The sequence below is a fragment of the Branchiostoma belcheri genome, unplaced genomic scaffold, assembly GCF_001625305.1.
Source record: "Branchiostoma belcheri isolate BF01 breed outbred unplaced genomic scaffold, Haploidv18h27 scaffold5, whole genome shotgun sequence".
Taxonomy (NCBI): domain Eukaryota; kingdom Metazoa; phylum Chordata; class Leptocardii; order Amphioxiformes; family Branchiostomatidae; genus Branchiostoma; species Branchiostoma belcheri.
Window position 1 is genome coordinate 5,421,450 of NW_017804131.1, and position 18,571 is coordinate 5,440,020.

Genomic DNA, 18,571 nt, shown 5'->3' on the forward strand with positions numbered 1-18,571 from the left:
ATATTATATTTTAATTTTATCTTACTATTCTGAATTATTTTTTGGTCACAGTGACATACACTTCTGTCAATCCTTCCTGGTCATTCTCTGGACTCATTTTTGCAGTATAGATTTTTGTGCTTTTTACCAAGCAAACAAATAACAACAGCACAATATTATTAATAGCCAAGATGGTTGTGATAAAGGTGGAAGGGGGAATATCATTCTTTGTAACGTTAATTATTGTATTATAAGTAAGGTCTATGGGACCAGAATGTTATGACCTAAATGTTAAATCTTGCCCAAAAAATTTGATGTTTCCTTCTTTAAATTTGTTTTATGCATGCTAGGTACATTGAAGCTCTTGAAAGATTTTATATTGTTTTAAAGCATTCTTCTACTTCAGTTGACAAACATTATCAGTAGAACAGTGACAGTATACATGTATGCTGCGTCTCATCTCAGAAATTGTAAATGTCCAGAAAATATTCACCTGTGCATTGAACAAGAAATTGCTAGCATATATAAGTTTTGTTGAACCATGAATAGCAACTAATCAATGTTCCAATCAAATCTGGTCCTATAATGCATCCTTGTGGTGCACATGTCCTCTTTGACCAATGAAATGTTATCCTTCAAAGGAGGACCATCCCATTTTGGGTCAATCTTGGGGTGTTTAGGGAGCCAAAATTGTTTATATTTTTCATGGCAAATATGACAATGTTATACTTTCATTGGAATCTACTTTACATTGTGATTAAGATACCATGAACAGTTGTTGCCATTATGTATTTCAGGAATAGTTATACATTTGGATAATGAGTCTTTGTATGATGTTATGCATTCTTGATAGACCTCTAGCTCACTAGCTTCCTGTGCTAACTCCAGTTAAGATTATAACAAGGTACAAATGTTATTTTGCAAAGGGATGCTTGTCACAATATACAGCAAAGATTGTTGCAAGAATTTTATTGAATTTTATGCACATATGATGAAACTGATTTAATTGCAGCTTGATTTGTTGTGTAATAGTTGATAGTATATGCCACTCCTTTTTTCTTAATTCTGATACTCTTTGAAAAGTCATTTGACATTTGGAATATTTTTAATGTGCTGTTGCCAGTCATTGACCAGATTATTGTGTAAACTTATGTGTAGTAATGTCAGGTATAACTGAATGGATTTGGCACAATGTATATTGTTTGGCAGATTTGTAATACTAGTAATCAAACTGATGTTGATGTGTATACAATGAATCTTGAAATATTGTCTTCTTTTAGAACATTTAGTTCACTGAAAAATCTGTCGAAAACAACAACTAAAATTGACCTCAAACTTGTTACTGAGCACAATGTCAATGTCAGGCTAGCAGAATGAAGTCAGGTTACTAAGGTCTAAGGTGTCAAATATCTGGACCAAGGTGTGCTAGATTTCAATGGAACGTATGTTATGGTGATCAAATGATGATCAAAGTAGTAGTTCAGATATTGTGCATTGAAATAATAATCATATTATTAACTTCTGAGAATTTTCCATGTCAGAAGATATTTGAGGGAATGACCATAATTGTCCTCACATATTCCATTGAAGAATGCTAGGAGTTGAAATTGAATGCTGTACAATTTGACGGAATTACTACAGGTGAAAATATTGTGTGATAAAAAAAAGACGTTGCAACAATTTTGAGCTTATTAGGGTATGGAGCTGTTCATTAGATCGTTAATTAATGCATTAAAAGAAAGAAAACGAAGCCAGCTACATGTATGATTACTATCATGTATTGTAGGCATCCTTCCATCTCGAAAGATGTGCTGTATGTCGATGTTAATATAATAAATCCTATGCTATTTTAATGAAAAACACCTTGCTCTTATCTTTTATAGTCATCAGAATGATTAACTGTGTTACATAAAAATAGAGTCATATAACCATAAATAAGCATAACTATTTCTATTGTCCTTATTGTCTACTGGTTTTATTTATCAGTTTTGTTGTCGTGCATGTGCGTCATGAATTTTGTTGTGCCATGATTTTCTATCTTGAAATGAATAAAAAGAAAGAACTTTAAAACTAGTGAAGTAACATTTACAAAGCAAATGTATAATGTTTACCTTCGGACATGGTCTGCTCTGTTAATTTTTACTCGAACACATTCATATACATGTACTACTAGTATATGGTGACAGGAGCAGAGCAGACCATGAAATTGCAACATTATGTAACCCAACACCTGTCACCATGGTGACAGGTGTCAACAAATCATGTCATTGGCGTCAACAAATCATGTCATTGGCCAGGTCAGAGGTTATAGTGTTTGGGACAACATACACTTCGGTAAACATAAAAAAATAATAAGCATGACTGACCGACAAATACAACTTGTACTTGGATAGCCCTGAGCTAAGGCTTTATCCTGGGTGTGGGTCTAGTTTTATGATGCCACTCCATGTCTCAAGGAAATGAAAATATGATACCTCACCTTACCTCAGGGTCGTTGTGGCACCATATGATACACTGAGGGACAAAGCACCGTTTGTTTGGGGAAAGTCTATTAATAGATTACTAGAGTACAGCCATTGGTCTAGCACCTACTGACGTCACCGGGAGTGGGCGGGAAGGCTGGTACGTGACGTCACAAGTTTCCGGTGTAGGAGGAAGTAATTTGCATAAAGGTGCCCCGTGTACCGTGAAACTCGGCGAGGAAACCCCGTTTTATACACCCAGTCGCCGTCTACGAGGGTCTCAGTTCGAAGGGCAGACTTGGGCCTGGAACTGTGACTTGTCGTGGACACTCGGTGAGGGGGCAGTCAACCACCCACCAGCGCGGGTACAAGTTGGGCCTGACCTTTGATATCATATTTAACCCTACACATATCAATCACCGAGTGACAGGATCTCCAGACATCGTGAGTAATATTTAATATGTTGTTCTCAGTTAGTTATTTGCGAACTATTCTGAGTAAGCTACTACAAAAACACAACTGAGACGGTTTTTTTGTCCAGGCTATATGTCGACTTCGGTTAAAAACGAGCTTCCGCTGCCCTTCCAGTGGCGCACACGTGTTTTTTGGTCCGATCCCAAACTTTTCATACCCCGGCCGGTATGAGTGTGACACTCCAGGGATAGCCTCAAGCAGGATTCAGATGCGACTGGAAAGACTAAAAGTTGGCCAAGATACAAAGATACATGTAACATGCCAGGGGAGTTTAAGTCCGCTGCGAACTTTAGTGAACTCCCCTGACGTGTTTACATAATCTGTCTATTTGGCCATTTTCTACTACTAATCTCCTACCACTGAAGCCCGGCAGAGGCTATTTCAGGGTATAGACCTAATACCAGTACGTTTTATTGCTTAGCCAAGTTGGTTGTTAAAATTTCGCTTTTTAATGTCAGCTAACTGTACTTTGCGGTGCCAGGCTGCTAATACAAGTCGATCTGAGACAGGCCAAAAAGTATGTCAGAGACATCATGGCGCGAGCGAGACCAAAGTCCTGAGAACTTGCAGCTGTTGTCGACACGTCATTTTGATACTGGTGCGTTTCATGGTGACTACATACTACTAGATTTTACAACTCTTTCTGACAACGCTAAAACTGACCTTTTACTCCGTGGCAGTACCGCATTCTCATCAGTTGTAAACTCCAATATATTATCACTTACCCAAAACTTCATCACCACATCAGAACGTTTTTAAAAGATTTCAATTTCCCCCTTTGTTATTTATGTACTGTGTCCTCTCTTTGCCATCATTTACCATTGGGTGGGGAACCGGACCTGCGCTCTTGAATTTCTTGTATTTACTGTTTTTTGCCTGTCTTAAAGTTGCGATTGTTTTTTTTTTCTTTATTATATGTATTTATTTAGTGGTGCCGTCAACATAAGTGCTTTCCACTTGAGTGCGGCACCACCATGTCCTGTATCTTTTTTTCATGTGAATGAATAAATAAAAAAAAATTATATATATATATATATATATACCCACAATTTGGCAGAAAATTGCGTGCCGCACTTCGTATCAAATTGTAAGTTCCTACATACAACAAGTTTCCTGTCATAAAGGCAACTTGGACACGACAGTACACGGTACACCTACATGTATGGCGCACCCTTTGTATTCGGAAAGCTTTAGGCTATAGCGCTAAACACGACATGTGCTTTCCAACCAATGAATAAACTATTGAACAATGAATGGACTATTGAACAATGGTGCGTTTGATAAAACGTTTTGACGTCCCCGATTAACTATCTTCAGACAAGCAATGTACTAGTAAGTTACTACTTCTGTCAGATACCCAAGTACCTGTGAGTCCGTGTTCTAGTTAGCTTTGGCCAATTTTGATCCACAGAATGTCAGTTCGATAAAAGGTTCCTGTGAAACAATTATTTTCCCATGACGGGATCAAGCCGAAGGTGTAGTGACCTTGCTATTAACAATGCACGGCGTGAAGCAGTTTGTCTGTCTTACAGTACACTATTTCTTCCAGTCCACGGGACAACATGGGCCCCTAGGGCCCTCCCCTCCATTGTCGGCGGGCATTGGGTGCGATTTATGCAGGCAGGGAGACACAATATTTGTTCATAGCTATATATATAGAAACGAGACTCATTTCAAAATACATGTACGTCATCTGGCGTGGTTTCGGTGGCACCAAGTTGAAGGGAAAGTTCCCTTGGAGCTCTCTCCACTATTTTGAATTAGTCAGTTCTCGTCCCTGAGGCCAAATTTAATTACTAGTGAGAGCTAGATTTGGTCCGCTAGAAAGTACAGGGTGCGGCAAACCACTGTACTTTCTCTCTATTTGTTCTTGGGAAATACGAGTTTTAAACACCGTCTCTATGATCTTTTATTCTTGGTTGATAACTCTGATGTTTGAAGGCATAACTGTTTCTTGTTCTGTTCTGGGCTGGTATCAGATACTTAGTGGTTGGTACGTCCACCAGTTTTTAGTCATTTTGTACATCATGCACAGTCTGGACATTCTTTGTCTGTCTTCCAGTGACCCTACTGTAGGTTTCGGGTTTCCGTAAACCCAAAGCGTGCCAGGCTAGCCTGCCTTTTCCGCAAACCCGTAGGTTTCTTTTCATTTCCGTTACATTTAATCTCCAAGCAGATCCCTTTCGGTGGCAAAAAGACAGTATCAAATTGGCCAGGCAGTATCCATTAGCTAGAGAAGGTCGCCGGCCACCGACTGGGGGTACCGACAAAAAAGGGCCATATATAAAAAGCTAACGATCATTCCCCCACAACCTCTGCTTGGAGAGTAGTTACACTAGCACCCCTTTCATAGTTGTTCGTGCAGAATCTTGCGGCTTGGTTCTGTACCCTTTCCAGTTTATCTTAATGTTTTTCTTTGTATATGGATCCCATACGTCATTTTCTCTAAAATTAGACATGTGCCCCTAGCTATCACAGTTCTTGTGCTTCGTGCTTTTGGACTTTACACACGCAAGCAACAAATCCTTGGCCTGACACAGGTGTCATGAAAACAACTACACCATTGTCGGTAGCGTGAGAATTTGCCGGCGGCGAACAAAAAAAAAGACCATGGTTGGTTTCATGGTATGGGACTGTAACAAAACCTTGTGGCAAGCCCCCCTAATTCGTACATACATGAGGTGTTCCTAAGTTTCGCAGGTTAGGCCACACTGCCTTAATTTTATTGATTTTCGCCTGTTTGAAAAAAAATATCACGTCCTTTAAGACTCTGGCCTGGCTCAGGGCCAGTCCATGGTAGTTAGCGACAATACGGAGCCGGGCACCCAGGCTCCACGACTCAAGAACTCAGTACATACGTTCAGTGCCAATTCATAAATTCCGCAAGAAGCCAGTATGTGCCGACTATGTCGTATACGTCGCTAAGTACTGCCGCAAATTCACAATACCAGCTTTGTATTCCTGTGGTTTAGTATATTTATTTTGGCCGGAATTTATTATTCGCCCGCGCGCAATAGTTTGGGGGTCTTCAGAGGATCGATGTCATCCATAAGATTAAGTCGGTGTGGCCTTACAAAGAATGTTCGTCTCGAGCAGTATGTACAGTTAGCAGAATAGTGTATGGCAGAAATAAGGTTTGTTGTTCAATTATACACTCTTGAAGTGGCGTATTTTGCATATACTCGTAGTAAACATTGATTCAAGTATCTATTCTTTTCCTGCTTGTCAACTTTACCATACATTATATCCATTTTTCGTTAGGACAATAGGTGTCAAGCCACCGGGAGCAAAAGTCATTCCAATAACTATAACCAGTGACGTAAAAATAATCTACGAACAAGTGGTTTAGGTTTTGTTTGTTGTTACAGAATGGGCATTTGTCTGAGTTTGAACTGATGTACACTCTAGTTTATATACAGTCATATATAAAACTTAAGACATGTACATTATCATGTAAGCCATGTTCCATATATATACATGTACTATATATTACCTTTTTTTAAATAGTATAATGTTATTTTCGATACATAGACTATGTATCGAAAATAACATTATACTATTTAAAAATTAGAACTTGTAAGTAATACTGCAGACGTGAGAGTAGATGCTATCTAGATATGTAGTACTGAAGAGTTTGCCATGCATTGTACCCTTTACAATTGTTGTGCAATAAAGATTGACTTGACTTAAATGTTCTTTAGATAGCATGATATCGATGAGTTAAAATGTTATCTAATTCATCAGGTATTCAAGATGCCAACTGGAAACAGAATGTGGCTGTGCCTTGCCATCCTGATACTTCATGCGCTGAGCAGTTCCTGTACAACAAGTCCTCCTACAGCTGAACCGTCAAATATGGCTACTCCGACCGAACCATCATTTCAGACTACTCCAACCGATCCGTCAGTTCAGGCTACTGTACCCCAATCGACAGAATACATGTACAACTACGACTACCCTGGTGAGTGGGTAAAACTTAAATTTCTTTTAGGCGTGTATGTTTTTGAGTGTTCGCCTTTGCTTTGTCGTCATTTTATGCAGTAAAGTGACAGGAAGTGAAGGTAAAATGCAAACACAAACTGAAGAACATGTAGTGAAGGTCGAATTGGAGGTAAAATGGTCTCCCCGCAGGCTAAGGCCATGTTGATTTGATTATATGGATGACATCCCCTGGGAACCACAAAACTGATGCGAGCGTGCAGATAAAAAAAGTTTGGCAAAAAAAGTTGCTATCATTATGAAATCTACGTGATTATGAAGATTGAACAAATGACGCAGAGTATGGTATGGCGAATAATCTAGTCTTCAAATTCATTTCTTTACATTTTCGTCTTGTTCGTTGGATTTTTTGGCATTCTACGACATTGGTATCATTTTCCAATATTTTTGTTGCAATTTATGGTATAAATTTGCTCATTTTGCAACTATTTTGTACGATTTACAGTATGGTCGAAAACTTTCATGCGCGCGTGGATGTCATCCATATAATCAAATCAACATGGCCTAACACAGACGTACAGAACTCACGACTTGTGAGGTACTTTCGGTCCCGACACTAAACTAAATTGTTTTCCATTTCACAGACTACTCCTCCGGATACGATCCCTACGACCCATGTGACGGCTGGCAGGACAACCTGCAAGACCTTCATTTCGATCGTGCCGTGACTACCGAGTTTACCATCCTCACGTACGTACATTATCATTAACGAGAAAATCGTCACAAAAATAAAAAAGAAGAAAGTTATTGTCCTAAATTCAATCCACTCATGCTTTTTGAAACCTGATGGTCGAGATTTTTTTGTTCATGGATTGAGTGAAGCATGATATTGCATTTTGAAAGATGTTATAAGATTAAGACCTCAAAATAACAGTTTGGGAATAGCAGGGAAAATGTAGAGACCACGAAAAAAAAGAATATTACGAACGTTTGTAGCTACATCGCTATAGTCATTTGTCTATTCTTCGAATTCATCTGCGTCTTCAGGTAGTTTTGTTGGTCCGCCTGACTTAGAATTCTAGATCTCTGGACCGATACTTTCTCAACTTCCAACTTCTTATACCAACAAATAGAATGTATGTCATCTTCCAATCATACCACTCTCTGAGAAGTATATTAATTTACAAAATTCCTGTTTCTATTCACCAGGTGTCCTTACTCAGAATGCTGGGATTTCCAGACGACCACGTGGTACAAGGAGGGGGTCAGATACAAGTGGAAGAACACAGAACTGATCCAGCAGACTGGAGACAAGCGGGAAAAACTCACCTTCTGGAAAGTGTACCGTGACGACGCGGGAAACTACACGTGCGAGATGACCAACGGGACGCACACTTTCACCGGTTCCATCCGGCTCAGCACCAGAGGTAAGTCTGTGTGGAATATTCACAGCACAAAAACAATATTTAAGCCAATTTTACGAGCTACGGAAAGAGGCATTATGCCATTAGGGGTGGAGATATCTTTAAGCCAACTTATCAACGAACTACGGAAAGAGGCATAAAGCCAAAATATTTTGCCATTTACGAAAGGCAACTTAAAGACAAATCTTTTCGAAGTACGTAATGATCAATTACAGGTGTGGACTTTTTCATCACACTTTACTTTTCGGAAAGGCAACTGAAAGCCAAATCTGACCTTTACGTAACCTCTCCACATTTCAGTTAGAGCACAGCCATCTACCCTCAGCCAATCAGGGGCGAGGATTTTGCTGGTATGAAATCCACATAGTAGGCCATTTTGTGAGTTAGAGCACCTCTCTCCCTTGGGGCAGAGGTGCTCTAACTAACCAGGAATCATGTATCAGCCAATCAAAAGCCAGATTTTTTGCTCTCTCAAGGGACAGGGGTGCTCTAACCAACCTAATAAATCAGACTAACTTCAAGACGCCCACTTTCAGCATGTTATTTCAAGAGACACAGTCTTATCCTAGGGATATCAATAACAGGCATAAATGAGACCACACAAGATCATTTACAGGCATATTCTTGTATTCACAATGTGAAATATGCATCAGAAAAAACAACAGTAGAAAAAAAAACAAAGCTACGCTGAGCAAAAATTTCAGCAACACAGTAGACTAACATAAGAACAAAACTGGGCCATTCAACAGTATACGGTTGAAAACGGTTAATATATATACATGTTTGTATATAAAAATCAATGTGTCTTGCCACAATGATACGAATTCATTTAAACAACGCTACACTGACATTAAATTTCAGCTACACAGTAGACTAACGTTACAACAAAACTGGGCATCCAGCAGTATACACTGCAATACAGTTGAAAACGGTTATACAAATTTAGAAAAACAGTTTGTTTAAATACTTGCTACTGTTTCTTGTTTAGCCTAGGCTATAAGTTAGTAACAACAAACATTAGAAAAACAGTACAACAAAACTAAGCATTCAAGAAGTTAGATAAGTAAAAACAAACAACATACATGTAACTCAGAAGTCCATAGTGATTTTTAGTCCGTTCGGGTGTTCAATTGACAGGCGTGGAGCGCTGGCGCGTGGTAGAATGGTAGGCACGGTAGTAGGCACGTTGTTGAAGTTGTTGATGGTGGGCTGAACTCCAGTGGTGGTGGTGTTTTCTTCTGTTGTTACTGTACTGGTAGCTGGTTTCTTGTGCTGTGGTTTTGGAGGCTGGAGCTTGTTGCTCACGTCCTGCAGAAGTGTGTTACTGGGACGCTTGTAGGCTCTCACTGCATTTGACCTGTGGCCCGTCCGACCCATGATAGTCTGCTCGTCGAACCCGGCCTCCCACATCTGCGTGGCACAGGTCACCTTGCCACTGTGGTTGCTGATGTTTCTGCCCTGAAGGTTGATCCCTGCCTTCTCGAACATGGTCTTCATGTATGTCTTTAACTTGTTGACGCCGACGACTTGAAGGGAACATCTGGGCGGGTTGCTGTTGGCGAGGGGCCGTCGGTAGAAACTGCCACGTTTTTCCGGGAGGGCATTCAGATAAGACTCAAACAGGTGGACCACACACCTGGGGTTTGTATTATCGGCGTACTGCTTGATGGACTTGACGTCAACCTGTCGATGGTTGAGCCCCCCTTGTACATTTTTGCTCACGCGTCCAGTGAACTTCATGTACCGACCCGTCTGGTCGACGCCGAACGCATACTGTTCGACTTGTAGGTGCCTGTGTTCATCCATGCCGCGGAGGCCGAAGATCTTACAGTTGTAGAGGAATACACCATTGGATAGGCCGGTTGCTGTCTTGGTAGAGACTGTCCCGGTGGCCCACAATGTGTCCTCATCCTCGGGTGTCAGCGGGTCTGCTTGGCGCTTGGTGGTTCCAACTCCCTGTGCCGTCAGCTCCTTCATCCGGGCGTCTAAGGCCTTTCGGAACTCCGCAAATCTCGTGTCACTTTTGTCGAGAAAGTTCATGTCGTGTCGTGACAGGTCTTCCCTGAAATGCCGCATGATGGCCGCGACGATGTTATAAAGCGTTTTGGGAGGGTACGGCTTGCCATCCTGACGGCGGATCTCGAACACGAATCTCGATAGCCAGAAGCCCATCTCCTCTGGAGACGTTTCGCTGAGGTCCACCGGGATGATAAAGTAGTTATCCCCAGGCTCCACGTCCCCGACTGTGCGCAAGGAATTCTGAGCTCGCGCCCAGTCATCCCACACAGCCTTGCCCCACCGAGTGGACTGTTTGGTCTTCTCTGGTATCCTCGCCTTCCGCTTTTCCTCAATGGCAGAGGTGGTCATGGGGGGCACAAATCGGTTGGAGGATGATGGAATGGACAAATCTGTCTGTTGCAGAAACGGGTCCGGTTGTGAAAAAACCTCATCTGCAATGCCCAGCTGCTCCATCAGGTCATCTGTGATTTCCTCCGGCTCCGTCTTCCCCAGACCAACAGCCTCAAAAGGATCAGGCTGAGTGGCAAAGTCGCTGATGTCTATCCCGACATATTCTAAAAACTGGTCCCCAAACATGTTGAAGGAGGACATGGCTCGACTGTCTTCTAGAGCTCCAGTCTGCCAAGTGATGGGCCACCTCTAGAGATGGGCCAGTCTTCTTGGAAAGCCTGGGTCTCATCATCATCAAAAGGCCATTAATAATAATTGCCACCACTAGATGAACCCCAAAAGTAAAACCACATGTGGGATGGACAGGGTTTTTGAAATACAAAATCACTGGCACCAAAATTTGTGTTTATTTCACAGTACAAAATGTATATATTCAATAATTAAGTATGATTTGCTTCGGGAAGATAGCTGTGCTCTAAGTCAGTTCAAGGATGGGCGGATTGCTCGTTTATGTGGATATAGTAGACACCGCCCCGCCCATCCTTGAACTATTACTTAATGTAATATAAACAGTGTTATTTTCATGAGCTTTACAAGTACTGATCATTTTCCTATTTATTTATAACCAGATGTTTACAGGCGTCGCTTGAACCTTAAGGGCCGAGAGTTCTGCGCAAAGCAGAATTTGTTTACAAGCTCTGACTCTGCACAAATAACATTACTGGGCCATCTTAATTTTTCTTGTTGTTGTTGTTGTTGTTTACTAATCGGTGTTGTTTGATTGACAGACCCGGAGTCCACGACTGCGCCCATCATGCAGCCCGTCTCCCCACAGACTGCCTACCGACGCCCTGGCGGCAACGTCACCTTCCTCTGCCAGGCCAACTTCGGCGTGATAGGACCCGCACACTTCCCGCAACTTTACTGGACAAAGAATAACAGCTTTGTTCACGGTTCGGATACAACGTCAAGGTGATTAGACAAACTTATATGGTACTACGTACTAACATCGATGTTTCCCCACTTTACACACCTAAGTAATACAGACAAATTCACATTTTTAATGAACTTAGACAAACCCCCGATCCTTAAACTTGTATGTTCTTATCTTTTCAACATCACAGAGAAGCGAAGAGAAGTCGAAATTATGTAACAGACTGTAGTGCTAGTAATAGATTGATCTTGTCGTGTATATATTTGTGTATTCAAGTTAACCTTTGTACCTAACCCAGTGGGTATGTTTGTACAATAAAGGTCTTCATTCATTCATTCATTCATTCATTCATTCATTCATTCATTCATTCATTCATTCATTCATTCATTCATTCATTCATTCATTCATTCATTCATTCATTCATTCATTCATTCATTCATTCATTCATTCATTCATTCATTCATTCATTCATTCATTCATTCATTCATTCATTCATTCATTCATTTACTAAAACACTTTCCACCGGAAAAGAAAACTCACCTAATATCATTTTAATTCATCATACAGATAGCCAATACATTAAGAATAAACCTTCTCGTAAGATTAGCCAGAGCAATATATAAACAGAACGGAAATCCTTAATTCCTTGACCGCGGTACGTATCTACAACAACCTTTGTCAAGACCAAAACAGGCCCTGGGACCTTACGTGGGTAGCGTCATGATCAACAAGCTTGTGTCCAAAAGTAATTTGGAGGTTTATATTGACTACCGATCTCGATGAGTGAACCTGGTCGAAAGTAGTATAGACTGTGGACATGTTGGCATTTCCTTCCTTCCATAGTATTTGAATAACGTACAAGAAACAAACAAACAACTTTCTCTTACAGGGCAAACAAGGACGGCAGTTACAGCATGAACAACACCTTGACGCTAACCGACCTGACTGAGGAGGATTTCGGCGAGTACGTCTGCACTGCGCACACAACATTCGGATACGCACAGGAGAACGCAACACTAGTGAACGGAGGTGAGTCTCATACTGATGGCACTGAACAATGAATGATGTACCGTATACTCTCTCTCTCTCTGTCTCTCTCTCTGTCTCTGTCTCTCTCTGTCTCTGTCTCTCTCTCTCTCTGTCTCTCAGTCTCTCTGTCTCTGTCTCTCTCTGTCTCTGTCTCTCTGTCTCTCTGTCTCTGTCTCTCTATCTGTCTCTGTCTCTGTCTGTCTGTCTCTCTCTCTCTCTCTCTGTCTGTCTCTGTCTCTCTCTCTCTCTGTCTCTGTCTCTCTCTCTCCCTCTCTGTGTCTCTGTCTCTCTCTCTCAAGGAACACTAGTACTGTTGTTGTTCCATCGAGCAATGGAATATTGTTTGCTTCGGCAACAATCAAATCAGTAATAAAAAAAATTTGGTTTCCTATAAAACAGGAAATATGCTATTCACCCTCACGTTTTTGGCTCTTGATTTTTTTCAGACCCTCCCATAACAATCCAGGACAGGATCTTCCACCACGCCCACCCAGCTGCCATCACGTGTCCGCTGCTGTTCCTCGTGCTCGTGGCTGTGCTCGTCCTGGTGTACAAAACCTGCCAGCTGGAGATACAGCTGCTGTGGAAGGACTACTTCGCGCAGTTCGAGGATGACGGTGAATATGCACATCAGGCGTTTAAAACAAACAAACAAACAAACAAACAAACAAACAAACACACATTCAACAGAGAGAGTGAAAGAGAGAGACAGGAGAGAGAGAGAACGAGAGAGACATTCACAGACACAGACATTCAACTACACACACACACACACACACACACACACACACACACACACACACACACACACACACACACAGACAGACACACTCACACACACATACGTGTACACATTTACGTGCGCACACACACACACACACGCACGCACAACACAACACACACACACACACACACACGCACGCACACACGCACGCACACACACACGCACACACACACTCTCTCTCTTTCAAAGTGTCACGATTTCATTTTAGTTTCAGCCTTCATATTAGCTGATGAAATAAAAGGTGTAACTCTTATCTATTATAATTGTGTGTTGTATTTTCACAGATTACAAAAAATGTGACGCGATCAGAGAAGACTACACGTTTGACCTTGACCAGCTGCAGGGGACACACTTCAGTTTTGAGGTCCGTGCTTCCCGTGACGTCCGCATCGCGCTGTCCAATCAGAGGGCGTCTACTCCGGACATGTTCGAGATTGTGATTGGTGCAGAGTGGAACGCAAGGTGCGCATGTCAAGATGCTGTTCGAAAGTGAAAGCATAACTAATATCGAAGTAGATTGCAAGTCATTATGAGTGTGTTACAAATGTATTTCCATGTGATCCTCTACCTCCATGGTCTTTCTAATTATATAAACCCTTTAACGATTAGCTATCGAGTTTCATTTTCGTTTAGTACGTAGTCCATGACTGAACTAAGGGAAATGCAACGACTATGAAGCTTTGACAAAGCTCAGTGGTGAAACACATTTGACACAGACATGTGCCGTTATAAAATCATGTTTTGTAACAGAACATTCACATTCACCACTTCGAAACGATCTCACAATATTTCCTGAAATTGGCGTGAGCATTAGCCAAATCACGATAGGATGCCAATCCTCTTGTAGATTGCGAATCCTGGTGAAGTAAAAAAAAAAAAAAAAAAAATAGGAGGATGTTTACAGTACGTACGTGCTGAATTTACATGTCATTATGGTGTACGTAGAGCCTAGCCAAGTCGACCATTTCCTGTGGCCTCACAAGCAAGAGTTCAGTCATCCTGTTTTCAACCCCCTTTTATCTCGCTCTGCATGACATAGCAAGTGTAGTAATGAACCCCGCTAGCCAACTCAAGTTTTTACGCATTCATGACGGTCTTTATACAATTACAGTCTCTTTAGACTATCACAAATGCGTGAAAAATTTGGTTGGCTATATATAAACACACTATCAAACCTTCTTGTATTGTTCTTGGACCTCTCGAGTACAAAAAGCGAAGTGCGTAGTTTGTAATGGTATCTAATACACCTGTAAATGGTCTTTGCAATGTCTGCCTGACAAATCTGCAAGGACGTTGTAGGAACTACGTATACTTGGCGTCTTTCCAACTGCCCGCTCACAACTGTTTGTCTTATTTAATACTTTCTGCAGATCTCTGGTGCGGAAACAAGGCTACCTCCTGATGATGGTGGCCACACAGGACGTCCTGTCTCCCAAGGAGTGGCGCCGGTTCTGGGTCACCTTCATGGACGGCACTTTGGAGGTGGGTCGGCAGGGGGAGCTGGAGCCTTTCCTGCGCTGGCGGGATCCTGACCTGGCGAAGGTCAAGTACGTGGGCTACTCCAGCGGGTCGGACGACAAGGTCAAGCTCAAGTTCGCAGACTTAGGTAAGGGTCATCGGCAATTGACCAAAAATAATGTTGTGATTAATGTTGTACCAATCATGAAAGGGTGTTAGTTTGTGTTTTATTTGTTCGAGCCGCCCTTTAATATATGAAAGAGCGGATCAATTTGGCCCATGCAAAAACTAAGGTTCTGCGTGCACACGTGACAGATTTAACTTGTTTTTGAACAGAGAAACGACCAATTGCAAATAAAGCGGACACAAAGTACCAAAATAAAAATATTCACATTTTGGTACTTTGTACGTGTCTCGCTTCAAGTGCTTCTGTGTGCCCACTTAGCTTGGTCAATTCTCTGAAACTGCGGAGCGGTGATCATGATTTCACTATAAAAATATTTTTTTCTTCTAGAAATGTTGTCAGGTACTGATGTTGATTGATTATGCTGACGTAGGTACAAAGGACCATGACGTCATCATCCTGTACGACCAGGCCCAGCTGGGGTTCGTGCTGAACACGTTACGGGTGTTCCTGGAGGACACGTGTAACCTGGTGGTCGCCATGGAGGATCTGGACTTCGAAATTGGAATAGGTATTAAAGATTGCTACATTCTTTGTCTTCTTTGTAACTTCTTCGTTTCCAAGAGTGCTTATATGCGGCATATTCATGCAATCAAAAGTAGACATAGCATTTAGAGGATCTATATTCCTTATGGTACATGTATGTCGTCTAAAATAGCACTTTCGCTACAATTGTCAAGCTTGACGAAATAAAAAATTCTATAGGCCGCATGCGGACTTTCGTGTCAAATTGATAATGGATATGCTCAATTGCGTATAGGTTTATGGTTTATTGATAAACAAGGAACAAATCTGCCTTGCAGCAATAACTGAATTGCGCCGAAGTTGACAATCATCAAGTTCAGTAAAATCAATAAAAATTTATATATTATTATACGTGTATATACGAAGTTCAATATTATCGACGTCATTAACAATACTACAGATATAACATTTCAAGTATATTGTACGATCGGAAAATTTTTGCCATTTGAAGCATTTTTCCAGAAAATCAACTGTTTAAGTGCATGAAATAGTTCAGAGTCACATACTAGTCCTGGTAGTACCGGTAACCATCTGACTTGTTTGTGTTTATCTGTATCTTCAGACATCGCTGAGAACTGGGTGGAGTTTGTGGAGAAGGCGCGGCACTGCCTGATCGTGCTGTCTCAGGACTTCCTGCGGAACCAGTGGCTGCAGTTCGGCTTCTCCGTGGCGCTGGAGCGCATGTTAACCCGCAACAGCCGCATCACCATCATAGAGTACGAGACTGTCCAGGAGATAGAGGACTTCAGGGAATGGTGAGCCCCGTTCTTATCTTAAAGCAACTCGGATGTTCAATTTTGATCGTCACCTGCCCTTCGAAGGAATCTGCTTGAAGATAACTCCGCTCTGTTTTCGTAGATAGTTGGTAGGCTATTGGTGAATCATTGCAAAATATGGATCTTCTAATATCGAACTAAAGATTTAGTCTGGCTAATGCGTTTCAACAACTTAAACCTGATAGTGTTTTTCTACCACCATTTTGAAACAAAATTGAACACGACAAAGACTAGAATCATAGCCCAATCTTACGAGAGTGGTGTGCTCTGCTGTTGAATGCATTGTCTAGGTCTGTATAGGAATGGCCTGTTAGAAGTTCCAAATACATTGTCGGTGATGTTTCTTCATGGCAAATGGATGTTAAGGTTTAGGTAATTCGTTTACCGTTTATTATACTTTAAGTAGGAAAACGATTCTGTGAGGACTGGGGAACGTCCGACTAGGCTGTTTTTCTCAGGTCTAACATTTATGATCATTCGACTTGCAGGAAATCCCTCCGCCACACCATGAAGGCTGTGAAGTGCATCAAGTGGTCCGACACGGACTTGCACAGCCCCGCCAGCCGCTTCTGGAAGGAGCTCCGCTTCCAGATGCCGAAGAAGCGGGTGCCCAGCACGATCCACCGCCGCCGCACCACATGCACCACCGGTACCGGCAGCACCTGCAACTCCCAGACATCCCTGCTGCCAGCCCTGTCCTCCTCGGAAAGTACAGCTTCGTACAAGCCCGACATCATTCGGGTAGAGTCGGAGACCGTCGGCAACGGAGTCGGCGGTCATCGGGGAGGGCTGGGAAAAATTGACGTAATCCCCGAACATGAGTCGATCGACTTTGACAACAACGACGTTCAGCCAGCAAGCGCTGCATATCACTCACTGGTCAGAAGAAATGAGTCAAATTTGTCTGACAATGTCTTTTTCCCGAATGGATATGAGATTAGCTACCTGTGATCCTATATACCACGTATCCATATCCTAAAGAAAACATTTACATGTAACATACTTCTAACATTGACATATCGTTTTTGGTGGAGAATAAAACGTATTAGAAACTCTTTATTATGGATTTCATGTAAACTGGAGAATTCTATTATGATAAAACTTTACTGCCAAATTTTGATCATGTCACTTAACCGCCGTCTGTTGTGGTTTGTGAACTGAGATATTGTGTAATATAAGGGCGAGTTGTAAATACAGTGCATATCGATGTACTTACTGTATATGCTGCAACAGTACCTCTATATGGTACGTCTTCTTCTCTGTGCAAAGAAGTTGTTGGAACGTCTGTCAAAACTTAATCGTCTGTACCCAACAGTAGCCTGACTAAATCTTGTTTTTCGCCGGCTGCCCGATAGTGACAGCTCTTTCAGTGCACGTGCCAGACAAAGACCTTGTGTACACAGACTTTTTTTTACCTTGACATATCATTTTTGGTGGAGAAAGAAAAAACATTAGAAATGCCTTATAAAAGGAATTCATGTAAACTGGAGAATTTTCTTATGATAAAACTTTACTGTCAAGTTTTGTTCACCTCACTTAACCACCGTTTGCTATGGTTTGTGAACTGAGATTTTGTAAATACAATTTGATGTACATTGTACTTGCGGTATATGCTGCAATAGTACCTCTATATGGTACGTCTTCTTCTCTATGCAAAGAAGTTGTCCAAATGTCTGTCAAAACTGAATCGACATACACAACAACTACTGTACCTGTGCATGATGGGTAGTGGTGCAAACACGTAACAAGTTAAATTTCAGTAACTGCCAGATGTAAATAGTTTGAAATCTTGGTATGTGTATATCTTCTATTCCTTGTATTTTCTTACTTTTTTGATGTTGAAGAGAATTTATGATTAATCAGAACTGCCATATATGCATATTCCATTTACTGAGAAATCTTAGAGTGATCGATAACATAGGATGTACGTAACTTTAGAGATTGATGAATTAAAATGGCCTTACCATGGAAATATCACTGATTGGTACCTGTTTACAAAAAAATGTATTATGTATCATGAAATACACAGAGTGTGCTTATTTTCATAGCAATAAATATAGTAACCCAGAGTATATGAGATCATATGAGGCATAGTGTCGGAAGTTTCTTGTGTATTTTGTATAGGCAGGTGGTGGAATCTGCTTTATAGGTGAAAATAAAATGAATTCTATTGGTTTGAATATTGAGTTCGTAC

At 41.4% G+C, this 18,571-nt stretch overlaps 3 protein-coding genes across 3 annotated transcripts; 2 read left to right on the forward strand and 1 right to left on the reverse strand.

Moving 5' to 3' along the window:
- Positions 1–2,619: 2,619 nt before the first annotated feature.
- On the forward strand, positions 2,620–8,582 carry LOC109479692. The gene is made up of 5 exons (XM_019781682.1): positions 2,620–2,885; positions 6,660–6,876; positions 7,499–7,604; positions 8,064–8,285; positions 8,579–8,582. The coding sequence occupies exons 2-5, from the start codon at positions 6,669–6,671 to the stop codon at positions 8,580–8,582; spliced, it is 540 nt and encodes a 179-aa protein (XP_019637241.1). The 5' UTR covers positions 2,620–2,885; positions 6,660–6,668.
- Positions 8,583–9,367: 785 nt separating this feature from the next.
- On the reverse strand, positions 9,368–10,888 carry LOC109479693 (zinc finger MYM-type protein 2-like). The gene has a single exon (XM_019781683.1). It carries the CDS (start codon positions 10,886–10,888, stop codon positions 9,368–9,370), a length of 1,521 nt encoding a protein of 506 aa, XP_019637242.1.
- Positions 10,889–11,478: 590 nt separating this feature from the next.
- LOC109480027 lies at positions 11,479–17,753 on the forward strand. Its single transcript, XM_019782171.1, has 8 exons — positions 11,479–11,659; positions 12,511–12,650; positions 13,097–13,267; positions 13,719–13,896; positions 14,805–15,040; positions 15,450–15,587; positions 16,164–16,356; positions 16,866–17,753. Exons 1-8 carry the CDS (start codon positions 11,502–11,504, stop codon positions 17,326–17,328), a joined length of 1,677 nt encoding a protein of 558 aa, XP_019637730.1. The 5' UTR covers positions 11,479–11,501; the 3' UTR covers positions 17,329–17,753.
- The last annotated feature ends 818 nt before the right edge of the window (positions 17,754–18,571 follow it).